The sequence below is a fragment of the Oncorhynchus kisutch genome, linkage group LG3 (genome assembly GCF_002021735.2).
Source record: "Oncorhynchus kisutch isolate 150728-3 linkage group LG3, Okis_V2, whole genome shotgun sequence".
NCBI classification, from domain to species: domain Eukaryota; kingdom Metazoa; phylum Chordata; class Actinopteri; order Salmoniformes; family Salmonidae; genus Oncorhynchus; species Oncorhynchus kisutch.
The window spans coordinates 5,928,298-5,944,408 of NC_034176.2; the positions used below are offsets into that span (position 1 = coordinate 5,928,298).

General features: G+C 42.8%; 1 protein-coding gene across 1 annotated transcript in view; it reads right to left on the reverse strand.

Moving 5' to 3' along the window:
- LOC109882307 (anthrax toxin receptor 2-like) overlaps window positions 1–13,768 on the reverse strand; it is a 132,737-nt gene extending 118,969 nt beyond the window's left edge. The window contains exons 1-2 of the mRNA XM_031816750.1: window positions 13,307–13,768; window positions 3,296–3,367 (exon numbers count right to left, since the gene is read on the reverse strand). Of these exons, the coding sequence (XP_031672610.1) occupies window positions 3,296–3,367; window positions 13,307–13,458 (224 nt within the window). The 5' untranslated portion in view covers window positions 13,459–13,768. The remainder of the gene's footprint in view (window positions 1–3,295; window positions 3,368–13,306) is intronic.
- Between the last annotated feature and the right edge of the window lie 2,343 nt (window positions 13,769–16,111).

Sequence of the window (16,111 nt, forward strand, 5' to 3'; positions counted from 1 at the left end):
TCAGCTAGTATCAGCTAGTCTCAGCTAGTCTCAACTAGTCTCAGATATCCTCAGCTAGTCTCAGCTAGTCTCAACTAGTCTCAGCTAGTCTCAGCTAGTCCCAGCTATCCTCAGATAGTCTCAGCTAGTCTCAGATATTCTCAGCTAGTCTCAGCTATCCTCAGCTAGTCTCAGCTAGTCTCAGATATTCTCAGCTAGTCATAGCTAGTCTCAACTTGTCTCAGCTATCTTCAGCTAGTCTCAGCTAGTCTCAGCTAGTCTCAACTCGTCTCAGCTATCCTCAGGTAGCCTCAGCTAGTTTTAGCTAGTCTCAGCTAGTCTCAGCTAGTCTCAGCTATCCTGAGATAGTCTCAGCTATCCTCAGATAGTCTCAGCTAGTCTCAGATAGTCTCAGCTAGTCTCAACTAGTCTCAGCTAGTCTCAGCTATCCTCAGATAGTCTCAGCTATCCTCAGATAGTCTCAGATACTCAGCTAGTCTCAGATATTCTCAGCTAGTCTCAGCTATCCTCAGCTAGTCTCAGCTAGTCTCAGATATTCTCAGCTAGTCTCAGCTAGTCTCAACTTGTCTCAGCTATCTTCAGCTAGTCTCAACTAGTCTCAGCTATCCTCAGGTAGCCTCAGCTAGTTTCAGCTAGTCTCAGCTAGTCTCAACGAGTCTCAGATAGTCTCAACTAGTCTCAGCTAGTCTAAACTAGTCTCAGCTAGTCTCAGCTAGTCTCAACTAGTCTCAGATATCCTCAGCTAGTCTCAGCTAGTCTCAACTAGTCTCAGCTAGTCTCAGCTAGTCTCAGCTAGTCTCAACTAGTCTCAGCTAGTCTCAGCTAGTCTCAGCTATCCTCAGATAGTCTCAGCTATCCTCAGATACTCAGCTAGTCTCAGATATTCTCAGCTAGTCTCAGCTATCCTCAGCTAGTCTCAGCTAGTCTCAGATATTCTCAGCTAGTCTCAGCTAGTCTCAACTTGTCTCAGCTATCTTCAGCTAGTCTCAGCTAGTCTCAGCTAGTCTCAACTAGTCTCAGCTATCCTCAGGTAGCCTCAGCTAGTTTCAGCTAGTCTCAGCTAGTCTCAGCTAGTCTCAGCTAGTCTCAACTAGTCTCAGCTAGTCTCAGCTAGTCTCAGCTAGTATCAGCTAGTCTCAGCTAGTCTCAACTAGTCTCAGATATCCTCAGCTAGTCTCAGCTAGTCTCAACTAGTCTCAGCTAGTCTCAGCTAGTCCCAGCTATCCTCAGATAGTCTCAGCTAGTCTCAGATATTCTCAGCTAGTCTCAGCTATCCTCAGCTAGTCTCAGCTAGTCTCAGATATTCTCAGCTAGTCATAGCTAGTCTCAACTTGTCTCAGCTATCTTCAGCTAGTCTCAGCTAGTCTCAGCTAGTCTCAACTAGTCTCAGCTATCCTCAGGTAGCCTCAGCTAGTTTTAGCTAGTCTCAGCTAGTCTCAGCTAGTCTCAGCTATCCTGAGATAGTCTCAGCTATCCTGAGATAGTTTCAGCTAGTTTCAGCTAGTCTCAGCTAGTCTCAGCTAGTCTCAGCTATCCTCAGATAGTCTCAGCTATCCTCAGATAGTTTCAGCTATCCTCAGATAGTCTCAGCTAGTCTCAGATAGTCTCAGCTATCCTCAGATAGTCTCAGCTAGTCTCAGATAGTCTCAGCTAGTCTCAACTAGTCTCAGATAGTCTCAGCTATCCTCAGATAGTCTCAGCTATCCTCAGATAGTCTCAGCTATCCTCAGATAGTTTCAGCTATCCTCAGATAGTTTCAGCTATCCTCAGATAGTCTCAGCTAGTCTCAGCTATCCTCAGATAGTCTTAGCTAGTCTCAGCTATACTCAGATAGTCTCAGCTAGTCTCAGATAGTCTCAGATAGTCTCAACTAGTCTCAACTAGTCTCAACTAGTCTCAGCTAGTCCTTTCCCACAGTCAGACCCACACAGCATCTTTTAGCCACACGGACAAGTTTGGCAAGAAAACACAGCAGACGTATGGATCACGTCCTTTCTGAGAAGGCTTTTTAGAGGCTGACTGAGTCATTTGTTTGTGGAGATTGAGACTTGGATTTAGTTATTAATGAGAAACTGTGTGACTCAAAAGATGAGTATTATTTGCAACTTTAGACAGGTGATGGACTGGCTAGAATCACATCTATTCCCCATACATACCTAATGGATCATATATCTAAATATGTTTAGCCTAACATCTCAGGCTAGACTGAAATTAAAATTGCAATTAAATCCTTTTTTTTTTTTCTCCCAGTTTTCTCTTTCAAACAAGACACTGAATAAATCAAGAGCTTGCTTGAGGTGCCAGGGAGAAATCCATAATCTGGAGAAAAACCAGAAGAGAGAAATCTGTCCATCTTTCACGCTCCACATGGCAGAACAGAAGTGTTCCTGGTAAAGGAGCATTGTGTAGGAGATTGTCCTCGTCCCTCTGTGTCCTGTTGGCCTTACTGTACACACCCATTTCGCGCAGACCACCTGGGTTCAAATCCTATTCGAAATACATTTCTAAAACCTTATCTGCACTTGATTGAGCTTGCCTGCCTGGCATAATGGACCAATAGAATAGTCCCAATACTTCAAACCTCGTCCATCTGGCCCTCTTGGAAGGCTAGAACAAACGCTTCAATTATTTGAAAGATATCAAATAGTACTTGAACCCCGGTCTTCCGGCCCCCTCTGCGGTAGGAAGGGGAGATAGATATCTATGTGTGGATCTGAACCACCCCGGTTACAAATGGCCATTCTCACAGCCCAGAAGCCTGATCCTCGCTGCCTCCCACTCCCACCGGGCCTGCTTGCTATGTTCTTCAACAAACCATTTCTTCATTTCAGTTTGGCTGGGTCGATACCGTCTGGACAAGCACATAGCGTTGAGTCAACCAACGTTGCTATAAAAAAAAAAAACTCTGCCTGCAATTTTATTTTATTAACTTGTTTCCTGATCATTTTTATCCTCTATTTTAACCCAGGTTGGACATGAGTACTTTTAAACTATGCTAGTTGGTACGTTTTGTAGGGATAGGCTAAAATTGGTTAATGGGCTGGGAAAACATTGAATAAGTGGTTTAGCTAGACAGAAGTTGATCAGAAGAACGTTTAAAACTCAGATGTGACATAAAGCTGGCATAGATAAAAGTGGCATTTGTTGATTTGTTGAAATCTCCAAGATTCCATTTTAACAAACATATCCAGTCCACCCTTGTTCCTTGACTTAACCAACACTTTTCTCCATTACACTCAGTCCTTGTCCATTTGCCAAGACCACAAGTCATTTGTAAAGAATACAACATGCTTACCTCACAAATCGATCTGTCAGATTCTTCACAAAGGCATAAATCTCACCCCAGTCGTTAGAAACGCTTCCCGACCTGCAACAGAGAAAAAAACAGTTGACTTGTAGAATTCTGTTCCGTTGAATGTGCCACAACAATGAAAGCATTTTAATATCATGAAGAATGCCTTGAACCTCTTTATTTATTTTTTTAAACAGCACACCTTCTTTGTTCTACAGTTAGATATGCTGACTAGGCTTGCTGTTATAGATAGTGGTAGTGACTGTACTGATAACACACTGTACCACAACATGTGGTAAAACTCTGCAGTGTGTTGCTGATTGAGCATAGCACGAGTCAGCAGAATGTGTTCAGACCAATGCTTTCAGATAGATAAAAGAGAACCACATTGTCTTTGAAACTAAATTCAACTTGAGTCAAAACAATTCCTTAGGATATTGTTTGATCTTGGATCACCCCCATGCAAGAGCTGGATGTGTGAACTTGATTAACCCCCTACGATAGCTGGATGTATGAACTTGATAACCCCCTACAAGAGCTGGATGTGTCAACTTGATAACCCCCTACGATAGCTGGATGTGTCAACTTGATTAACCCCCTACGATAGCCGGATGTATGAACTTGATAACCCCCTACAAGAGCTGGATGTGTGAACTTGATAACCTCCTACGAGAGCTAGATGTATGGACTTGATAACCCCCTAAAAGAGCTAGATGTATGGACTTGATAACCCCCTACAAGAGCTAGATGTGTGAACTTGATACCCATCTACGATAGCTGGATGTATGAACTTTAATAACCCTCTACGATAACTGGATGTATGGACTTGACAACCCCCTACAAGAGCAGGGTGTGTGAACTTGATAACCCCCTACGATAGCTGGATGTATGGACTTGACAACCCCCTACAAGAGCAGGGTGTGTGAACTTGATAACCCCCTACGATAGCTGGATGTATGAACTTGATAACCCCCTACAAGAGCAGGATATGTGAACTTGATAACCCAGTACGATAGCTGGATGTATGGACTTGATAACCCCCTACAAGAGCAGGATATGTGAACTTGATAACCCAGTACGATAGCTGGATGTATGGACTTGATAAGAGCTGAGCTGGATGTGTCTATAGATGGATAAAGTATTCATTATGGTGGTCATGATGAGAAGAGCAGAGACATTAGAGACATTGGTATCATTATTAATGTTATAAAAGCGTTGCTGTGCCATAACCACTGGCATTGTGAGTGTCTACAGTTGAGATTCCCTGGTCTACTTCCCTGGTCTACCTCCCTGGTCTACTTCCCTGGTCTACCTCCCTGGTCTACTTCCCTGGTCTCCTTCCCTGGTCTACTTCCCTGGTCTAAACACCTGGTCTACCTCCCTGGTCTACTTCCCTGGTCTACTTCCCTGGTCTAAACACCTGGTCTACTTCCCTGGTCTACCTCCCTGGTCTCAACCCCTGGTCTAAACACCTGGTCTACCTCCCTGGTCTACTTCCCTGGTCTACTTCCCTGGTCTAAACACCTGGTCTACTTCCCTGGTCTACCTCCCTGGTCTCAACCCCTGGTCTAAACACCTGGTCTACCTCCCTGGTCTACTTCCCTGGTCTACTTCCCTGGTCTAAACACCTGGTCTACTTCCCTGGTCTCCTTCCCTGGTCTACTTCCCTGGTCTAAACACCTGGTCTACATCCCTGGTCTACTTCCCTGGTCTACTTCCCCGGTCTACTTCCCTGGTCTACTTCCCTGGTCTAAACACCTGGTCTACTTCCCCGGTCTACTTCCCTGGTCTACTTCCCTGGTCTAAACACCTGGTCTACCTCCCTGGTCTACTTCCCTGGTCTAAACACCTGCTCTACTTCCCTGGTCTCCTTCCCTGGTCTACTTCCCTGGTCTAAACACCTGGTCTACGTCCCTGGTCTACTTCCCTGGTCTACTTCCCCGGTCTACCTCCCTGGTCTACTTCCCTGGTCTAAACACCTGGTCTACTTCCCTGGTCTCCTTCCCTGGTCTACTTCCCTGGTCTAAACACCTGGTCTACGTCCCTGGTCTACTTCCCTGGTCTACTTCCCCGGTCTACTTCCCTGGTCTACTTCCCTGGTCTAAACACCTGGTCTACTTCCCCGGTCTACTTCCCTGGTCTACTTCCCTGGTCTAAACACCTGGTCTGCCTCCCTGGTCTACTTCCCTGGTCTACTTCCCCGGTCTACTTCCCTGGTCTACTTCCCTGGTCTAAACACCTGGTCTACTTCCCCGGTCTACTTCCCTGGTCTACTTCCCTGGTCTAAACACCTGGTCTACCTTCCTGGTCTACTTCCCTGGTCTACTTCCCCGGTCTACTTCCCTGGTCTACTTCCCTGGTCTACTTCCCTGGTCTACTACCTTGGTTCACTTCATTGGTTTACTTCCTGGTCTACCTACTTTGGTTTACTTCCTGGTAATGCCCTTGCTACTATGCCAATACCACCTAGTTTTTATGAAATAAACATTTTTTTGGTTAATAACTGATATGATGACTGATAGTTTTTATTATCATTGTTATCATCCAGATACATCATGTGCCAGTCCAGAGCGGGTAGACACGTTGGGAGTGTGCTTGCCACACACGCCTCAGGCCTTGGCACACCGTACCCTCTATCAGTCAAAGTGAGCAATGTGAACACAGGCAGTGTGTTCAATTTGCCCTTGATGATAACGACGTCGTAGTAATTAAACTAATAATTACAATTCAATGTATGTGCAGAGAACATTAAAACATGAGAGATTCACCATTAGGGCCGCCATCTTTCACACAGTTTCTCTCCTCCTCCCCCCCCCCCCATCTCCAAGACAAGGTCAATGTTTCCATCTGGCGAAGAGTGTGTATCTGTGTGTGTGTGGGGGGGGGGGCTAAGGCTGAGGCAAAGTTCCACAGCACTTTGACAATACTGCAACTACTAACTACTCAGGATGATTAACGTTGTGAATATGTTACATTTGTAATGGTCTTTGATACGTTGTGAATATGTTACATTTGTAATGGTCCTTGTTACAACACCTACACTACAGTACTGACCTTCTCAAGAGCTTCGGACCTCTTGCTGTAATGGCTAAGGTGTTGGGACTGACTGAACTTTCGCTGCAACATGCGGTAGGCTCGTGACGATCTAATGTTTACTAGTAAGCCTAAGTACTGTATATACAGTGCCTTCAGGGTACTCACACCCCTTGACTTTTTGTTCTGTTACAGCATGAATTTTAAATGGATTTCGTGTCACTGGCCCCATAATGTCAAAGTGGAATTATGTTTTTAGAAACGTTAACAAATGAATAAAAAAATGAAAAGCTGAAATGTCAATAAGTCAATAAGTATTCAACACCTTTGTTATGGCCTAAACACGTTCAGGAGTAAAACGTTGCGTATTAACATATTTCTTTTTAAATCTTTATTTAACTAGTCAAGTCAGTTAAGAACAAATTCTTATTTTCAATGACGGCCTGGGAACAGTGGGGTTAACTGCCTTGTTCAGGGGGCAGAACGACAGATTTGTACCTTGTCAGCTCAGGGATTTGAAACCTGCAACCTTTCGGTTACTAGTCCAACGCTCTAACCACTAGGCTACCCTGCCACCTCTACACTCTAACCACTAGGCTACTCTGCCACCTCTACACTCTAACCACTAGGCTACTCTGCCACCTCTACACTCTAACCACTAGGCTACCCTGCCACCTCTACACTCTAACCACTAGGCTACTCTGCCACCTCTACACTCTAACCACTAGGCTACCCTGCCACCTCTACACTCTAACCACTAGGCTACCCTGCCACCTCTACACTCTAACCACTAGTCTACCCTGCCTCCTCTACACTCTAACCACTAGGCTACCCTGCCACCTCTACACTCTAACCACTAGGCTACTCTGCCACCTCTACACTCTAACCACTAGTCTACCCTGCCTCCTCTACACTCTAACCACTAGGCTACTCTGCCACCTCTACACTCTAACCACTAGTCTACCCTGCCACCTCTACACTCTAACCACTAGGCTACCCTGCCACCTCTACACTCTAACCACTAGGCTACCCTGCCACCTCTACACTCTAACCACTAGGCTACCCTGCCTCCTCTACACTCTAACCACTAGGCTACTCTGCCACCTCTACACTCTAACCACTAGTCTACCCTGCCACCTCTACACTCTAACCACTAGGCTACCCTGCCACCTCTACACTCTAACCACTAGGCTACCCTGCCACCTCTACACTCTAACCACTAGGCTACCCTGCCTCCTCTACACTCTAACCACTAGGCTACCTGCCTCGTCTACACTCTAACCACTAGGCTACCTGCCTCCTCTACACTCTAACCACTAGTCTACCCTGCCACCTCTACACTCTAACCACTAGTCTACCCTGCCACCTCTACACTCTAACCACTAGGCTACCCTGCCTCCTCTACTCTCTAACCACTAGTCTACCCTGCCACCTCTACTCTCTATCCACTAGTCTACCATGCCAGCTCTACTCTCTAACCACTAGGCTACCCTGCCACCTCTACACTCTAACCACTAATCTACCCTGCCACCTCTACACTCTAACCACTAGGCTACCCCACCACCTCTACTCTCTAACCACTAGTCTACCCTGCCACCTCTACACTCTAACCACTAGTCTACCCTGCCACCTCTACACTCTAACCACTAGGCTACCCCGCCACCTCTACTCTCTAACCACTAGTCTACCCTGCCACCTCTACACTCTAACCACTAGTTTACCCTGCCACCCTGCCACCTCTACACTCTAACCACTAGTCTACCCTGCCACCTCTACACTCTAACCACTAGTCTACCCTGCCACCTCTACTCTCTAACCACTAGACTACCCTGCCACCTCTACTCTCTAACCACTAGACTACCCTGCCACCTCTACACTCTAACCACTAGGCTACCCCACCACCTCTACTCTCTAACCACTAGTCTACCCTGCCACCTCTACTCTCTAACCACTAGTCTACCCAACCCCTGAGCTGACAAGGTACAAATCTGTTGTTCTGCCCCTGAACAGGCACTGTTCCCAGGCCGTCATTGAAAATAAGAATTTGTTCTTAACTGACTTGCCTAGTTAAATAAATACAATTATCTGCAAGGTCCCTCAGTCGAGGAGTGAATTTCAAACACAAAGACCAGGGAGGTTTTCCAATGCCTTGCAAAGAAGGGCACCGATTGGTTAAATAAAAATGAAAGCAAATATTGAACATGGTGAAGTTATTACTCTTTGGATGGTGTTAATGAATACAACCAGTCTCTACAAAGATACAAGTCCTTCCTAACTCAGTTGCCGGAGAGGAATTACATTTCACCATGAGGCCAAGGATGACTTTAAAACAGTTGAATGTGATAGGAGGAAACTGAGGATGGATCAACAACATTGTAGTTACTACACAATACTAACCTAAATGACAGAGTGAAAAGAAGGAAGCCTGTAAAGAAAAGAAACATCCCAAAACATGCATCCTGTTTGCAACAAGGTACTTAATAAGCAGAACTGCAGAAAATGTAGAAAAGAAATCAACTTTATGTCCTGTTCTGTTTGGAGCAAATACAAACACATCACTGAGTACCACTCATTCATATTTTCAAGCATGGTGGCGGCCAATGTGCGGAGTGGGCAGTATCCCCGAGACTGTGCAGAAAAACGTCAACCCAAGGAGAGAAGCACGAGATTGAAAATTCAGTTTTTCCCTGTTAACACTATCAACGTTTCCCTTTACTGTGGCAATTGTGATCGAATATTATCCACTTTCAACTCAACATACCGAAAACAAAACAAATTATGCAAGAAATGTTGTTGTTGGCAGAACGCATCGGAGTAGGATTCTATTGCATTGACACGACTCAGCCCATACTCTCCACAGACCTGTGCTGCATAACCAATCAGAGCTACAGTAGGCCTATATGCAAATAGACCATTGCCATATATGGATCTGTGTCCTTCACTTTGAACTGGACTGTGTTTACAGCATGAGCGGTCGTGAGGAGATGTGCATGTTTTGAGATCAAAGCAAGAGCTGCATGTAGCCACGTGTGTACATTTTGTTCATATCCTTTGCTAGTTAGTGAGTTATTAGCCCAGTTATTTTGTAGTCAGCAATGGGGGAGTGATTGCTTCTTACAAGAGCACAAAATGTCTAAATTTCTAGCCATCTTTGAAAAGCAAGTCAGGTAAAGAGCTTGTTTTTTTTGTCTTAAAGGGGCCGTGTTGTATTTTGAAACAGGTTTGAATAACTTAAGTAGCCAGTAGGCAGAGGGTAGCATAATTCTTCTGATTCTCTGTAGTAATGGTACGGGGAATAATAATGCATTTTATTTTGTAAAGTGGTTTCTTGCATCAAACAACACAACAACATGTTCAGTCACCTCCTTGTCTGAAGGACAGGTGGATAAACAGGTTAATGTCAAGTCAAGATTTTATCAAAAGTGTCATGGAATGTATTTTTTTTAAATTATTTTAAACTTTATTTAACAAGTCAGTTAATAACAAATTCGTATTTACAATGACGGCCATTGTAAATGACGGGGGCTCCTGCGGGGGATTAAAAATAAATATATATAATAGATATATATAATAGTAAAATCGGACAAAACACACATCACAACAAGTGAGACACCACAACACTACATAAATAGAGACCTAAAGACAACAACTTAGCAAGGCAGCAACACATGACAACACAGCAAAGAGGCAACACAACATGACAACAACATGGTAGCAACACAACATAACAACAACATGGTAGCAACACAACATGGCAGCAGAACAAAACATGGTAGCAGCACAAAACATGGTAGCATCATGAAACATGGTACAAACATTATTGGGCCCAGACAACAGCAACAAAGGGCAAGAAGGTAGAGACGACAATACATCACGCAAAGCAGCCACAACTGTCAGTAAGAGTGTCCATGATGGAGTCTTTGAATGAAGAGATTGAGATAAAACTGTACAGTTTGAGTGTTTGATGCAGCTCGTTCCAGTCGCTAGCTGCAGCGAACTGAAAAGACGAGCGACCCAGAGATGTGTGTGCTTTGGGGACTTTTAACAGAATGTGACTGACAAAACGGATGTTGTATGTGGAGGATGAGACAAAACGGATGTTGAATGTGGAGCATGATGGCTGCAGTAGATATCTCAGATAGGGGGGAGTGAGGCCTAATATAGGCCTACATTGAACACCACACATTGGCTGCTACTGTAGTCTGAATGATAGAACAGCTATTTCGCCATGTTAAAATGTTATGGGAGGCATTTTTTCCATAGTTTCTGATGGTAGGCTACGCTGGTAGGCCTACATTATGATCAAGTAGCCACAGTAGCCTACTTGGCAACTGTTATAGCTGTAACTTAAAGTAGGTACAGCCTCAGTGTTCACAGTAAAACTGTAACTTAAAGCAGGTACAGCCTCAGTGTTCACAGTAAAACACGAGCTGGAAGTTGCACAGAATTTTCACAATGTTCAAGTTTGCACTCAGCAGACCTGCAATTTGCTCAATGGCGAAAAATATTTGAGGGAACATTGGTGGTGGCTGCATCATGTTATCGGTATGCTTGTCATCGACAAGGAGTAGGGAGTTTTTTAGGATAAAAATAAACGGAATAGAGCTAAGCACAGGCAAAATCCTAAAGGAAAACCTTGTTCAGTCTCCTTTCCATAAGACACTGGGACACAAATCCACCGTTCAGCAAGACAACCTAAAATGCAAAGTCAAATCTACACTGGAGTTGCTTACCAAGATGACATTGAATGTTCCTGAGTGGCCTAGTTACAGTTTTGACTTCAATCTATAGTAAGACCTGAAACTGGTTGTCTAGCAATGATCAACAACCAACTTGACAGATATTGAAGATTTAAAAAAAAAAAATGTGTAAATATTGTACAATCAATGTGTACAATGCTCTCAGAGCCTTACCCAGAAAGACTCACAGCTGTAATCACTCTCAGAGGCTTACCCAGAAAGACTCACAGCTGTAATCACTCTTAGAGACTTACCCAGAAAGACTCACAGCTGTAATCACTCTCAGAGGTTTACCCAGAAAGACTCACAGCTGTAATCACTCTCAGAGGCTTACCCAGAAAGACTCACAGCTGTAATCACTCTTAGAGACTTACCCAGAAAGACTCACAGCTGTAATCACTCTCAGAGGTTTACCCAGAAAGACTCACAGCTGTAATCACTCTCAGAGACTTACCCAGAAAGACTCACAGCTGTAATCACTCTTAGAGACTTACCCAGAAAGACTCACAGCTGTAATCACTCTCAGAGACTTACCCAGAAAGACTCACAGCTGTAATCACTCTCAGAGGTTTACCCAGAAAGACTCACAGCTGTAATCACTCTCAGAGGCTTACCCAGAAAGACTCACAGCTGTAATCACTCTTAGAGACTTACCCAGAAAGACTCACAGCTGCAATCACTATCACTGCCAAAGGTGACTGACTCAGGGGTGTGAAAACTTATGTAAATGTGACATTTCTGTATATACATTTCCATAAATGTACAAAAATGTCTAAAACACATTGTTTTCACTTTGTCATTATGGGATATTGTGTGTAGATGAGTGAGGAAAAGTTTGGATTCAGGCTGTAACACAACAAGATGTGGAATAAGTCAGAGGAATACTTTCTGAAAGAGCTGCATTAGCGCCCATGCAGCTCTCAAAAATCCCTTTTACTTTATCAATTGTTTCAACGGTAGGCTACAATCTCTACATCATCCTGTCATTTTATAATTGAGAACAGGGTGGAGTAGTTGACAGAGGGTTTGAAACTGGAGGGAGGTGCAGAGATGCAACAGGCTTGCAGAAATACGGCATTGAGCCAAGTTGAGAGAGAAGAATAATGAAGTCCAACATGTTTTTAAGTAAAAACATGTGTTGTATCAAGTCCGTTTGCTTCCTGAGACAGTATGGCATCACCGAACTTCAACTTTTGTATAAACGTTTTTTTTCTCAACAGGAAAGAGCTCTCCTTATGTTACAAGTGGTTGCGGCAGACAAAGGATTGGGGTTAAAGTGAGGGTGAGGTTTAAGAGCACAAAAGCTTTGTCTCAGTTGCTTCATGTAATCTTTACAATGTATCATGGTTAGCAGATCTAAACAGAACTCCCAGTAGGCCTATGGCAGGGGTCCCCAGTTACATTCAGACTTGGTGAGATTGTTTTTTTGTACACTGCAAATTTACCGCAAGAATCCCAAACAGATGTAGAATTTTGAGAACAACAGAATCATGTCAAACCTTGAGTACATTGGGATACAATCATACGCCTCTGTATATGAGTAGACTCATTTCCTGATGGTTTTACAGTGTTCTGTGTTCAAGAACAAAAATGACAACAACCACAAAAAATATAATTTTGTATTTTATTTTTCTCAGATAACTTTAGGGGGCCAAATATGTATTGGTCTGGTCTGCATGTTAACTAATATTTACACCGGCATTCTAAACCGGGAACGAACCAACTGAACCTTTCATCTGCTGAACCCGAACAAGAGCATGAGTGATTTGAACCATAAGAACACTCAATGTGACTGTGTACATTTCTAGGCTAAATGTGACATTGCTTCAATGCTGTTACATTGTAGCTACGTTTGACACTGTTGTTGTTACATTGTTACATTGTAGCTACATTTGACACCGTTGTTGTTACATTGTTACATTGTACCTACATTTGACACTGTTGTTGTTACATTGTTACATTGTAGCTACGTTTGACACTGTTGTTGTTACATTGTTACATTGTAGCTACATTTGACACTGTTGTTGTTACATTGTTACATTGTAGCTACATTTGACACTGTTGTTGTTACATTGTTACATTGTAGCTACATTTGACACTGTTGTTGTTACATTGTTACATTGTAGCTACATTTGACACTGTTGTTGTTACATTGTTACATTGTAGCTACATTGTCATTGTTTCAATCGCTGAACGTAACAGGTACTTCATTGATTAAATGTTGCAAATAAATTCTACTTACCTATCTAGAACAAAGTACAAGTCATAAGCTCCGTGACAAGACGCTTCATCTGCGTGACAAGACCATGCAAACAAACTTAGCAGAACTATTCCAGCTGTTGCTGCTGTTGAAGTCCAGCGGCTTTTAGCGCGACCAGGTGTTTTCTCCTTCATTGTCAAATTCAACAGTGTCTTTTGTAGCCCGCAAGGCAAATGTATCAAAACGAAATCACACTTCTTCTTATTCTAGCACATAAACAGAAGAGGGTATGCTGAAAACGAGCCGCACTGCCGGAAACATGTCAAAACTTCTACAGCACAATGAAGTAGCCTCTCTGCGTTTATATCACCGACTAGTGTTTTGTTCATGTCCTGTGACGATGTACTACTCTAAACCGAAGTCTGTTTCCTGTTGAGTCAATACATTATCCCATTTCATAAAACCTCCCTGTAGGACACACAAAGCACACTCCCACTAAAACTATCCTTATTGCAAGCGCGCATGCGCCCGGTCAAACCAGATGTGGCTAAGTTTAGTGGGTCTATATTCACAAGTATTTCTTAGTGGTGATTATACTGGATAATTATATGTGGCCAGGGCCGGTTCCAGGCATTTGCGACGTAAGCAGTCACTTAGGTCCCCAGCCCGTGAGAGAACAGTCTGGGTCTCAACAAGTATCAGCAAATTTGTTATCTTGTTATGTCAGTCACTGACAGTCACTCAATTAGCCATGTCAGCTACAATTTATAGGGTTTGTAAATTAGTCTAGCCAATTATTCTAGCCAAAGTTGTAGTAATCATGGCCGAATACCAACCAGGCATGCAGGGCACGTTCCCAACCTCCAGGGGGCCCCTATTGATTTTGTTAGTCACTCAGATATCATGAACATGAGATACTGTAAGTCATGGCACAATGTTCAGAATTGCCCGAATTTTGCTTTAAAGCTGATTTTTTTATTTTTTATGTTTCTATTTTCTTTATGTCTGCATTGTTGGGAAAGGGCCCGTCAGTATTTCACTGTTAGTCCACACCTGTTGTTTATATAGCATGTGACAAACAATATTTAATTTGATTCCACACCATGGCAAAATGGGTAGAATTGCAGGAAATGTGTCATACAATTGCTAAAAATGTATCTCCGGCCCACGGCAAAATGTGTACAATCGCAGGAAATTCATTTTTAAAATGTAAATGTTTCTCTGTGCTGTTTCTCGGCTAGAGCCGGCCATGTCTGTGGCCTACATTAAAGAACTTTCTTTATTTCGTAAAGGCTGTTCTTTTTGAGGGACAAGAGACTGAGACCAGCGAAATATGAAACAAGTCTGATGCTCAATGAATACAATGACATCATAACAAACAACAAAACATATCCTGCCACAACTGTCACCACAGTCATTACAACTGTCACCACAGTCATTACAACTGTCACCAGTCATTACAACTGTCACCAGTCACCAACACCCCAAAATGTGTGATGAAAATGTGTATTTTGAATTAAAACTATAATAGTTTATATTATTAAAATAGTTTATGTTATTAAAATAGTTTATATTATTAATTATTTTATTCAAGAAAGACACCCATGGATGTTTTTTGTTATTTTTTATGTTTGGCTCTACAGACCTAATGGAATGTTGGAGTGACTACAATAGGCCTGCTAATTCATCATATGAACAGATGTATTGATCTGATTCCAAATCCAACTGGAGGATATTTCCTTTAGACTGAGACAGATTACAATATATGTTTTTTTTTTTTTGGGGGGGGGGTTCCAGGAGGAAATGGAAAAGACTGGACACAAAAAGAGCAGGAAGACAAAGTGCAAAGACCATATGTGTGAAATACAGAGGTCTAATGCAAAGTTACCATCTCATTGGAACTCGAGAGTTTAATAATTAGCGGAGTCCACGGTGGGAAATGTTTTATTTTTTAATTTCACCTTTATTTAACCAGGTAGGCTAGTTGAGAACACCTTTATTTAACCAGGTAGGCCAGTTGAGAACACCTTTATTTAACCAGGTAGGCTAGTTGAGAACACCTTTATTTAACCAGGTAGGCCAGTTGAGAACACCTTTATTTAACCAGGTAGGCTAGTTGAGAACACCTTTATTTAACCAGGTAGGCTAGTTGAGAACACCTTTATTTAACCAGGTAGGCTAGTTGAGAACACCTTTATTTAACCAGGTAGGCTAGTTGAGAACACCTTTATTTAACCAGGTAGGCTAGTTGAGAACACCTTTATTTAACCAGGTAGGCTAGTTGAGAACACCTTTATTTAACCAGGTAGGCTAGTTGAGAACACCTTTATTTAACCAGGTAGGCTAGTTGAGAACACCTTTATTTAACCGGGTAGGCTAGTTGAGAACACCTTTATTTAACCAGGTAGGCTAGTTGAGAACACCTTTATTTAACCAGGTACGCTAGTTGAGAACAAGTTCTCATTTGCAACTGCGACCTGGCCAAGATAAAGCAAAGCAGTTCGACACATACAACAACACAGAGTTACACATGGAATGAACAAAACATACAGTCAATAATACAGTAGAACAAAAGAAAACAAAGTCTATATACAGTGAGTGCAAATGAGGTAAGTTAAGGGAGTGATTTGATTTGATTTGATTTGATTTGATTTGAGTTAAGGCAATAAATAGGCAATAGAATCAGGCAATAGGCACTGTGACTCATCACAGCCATCCTATACCCGCATAGATTATCTCATTATTTTTATTATTATTTTTGTCAGCCATCTTTGCTAAAAGCAACTCTCCAGCCATGGGTTGCAGTTCTTCATGGGAGTTTTGGGAACCACCCGATTGGATTGGTCA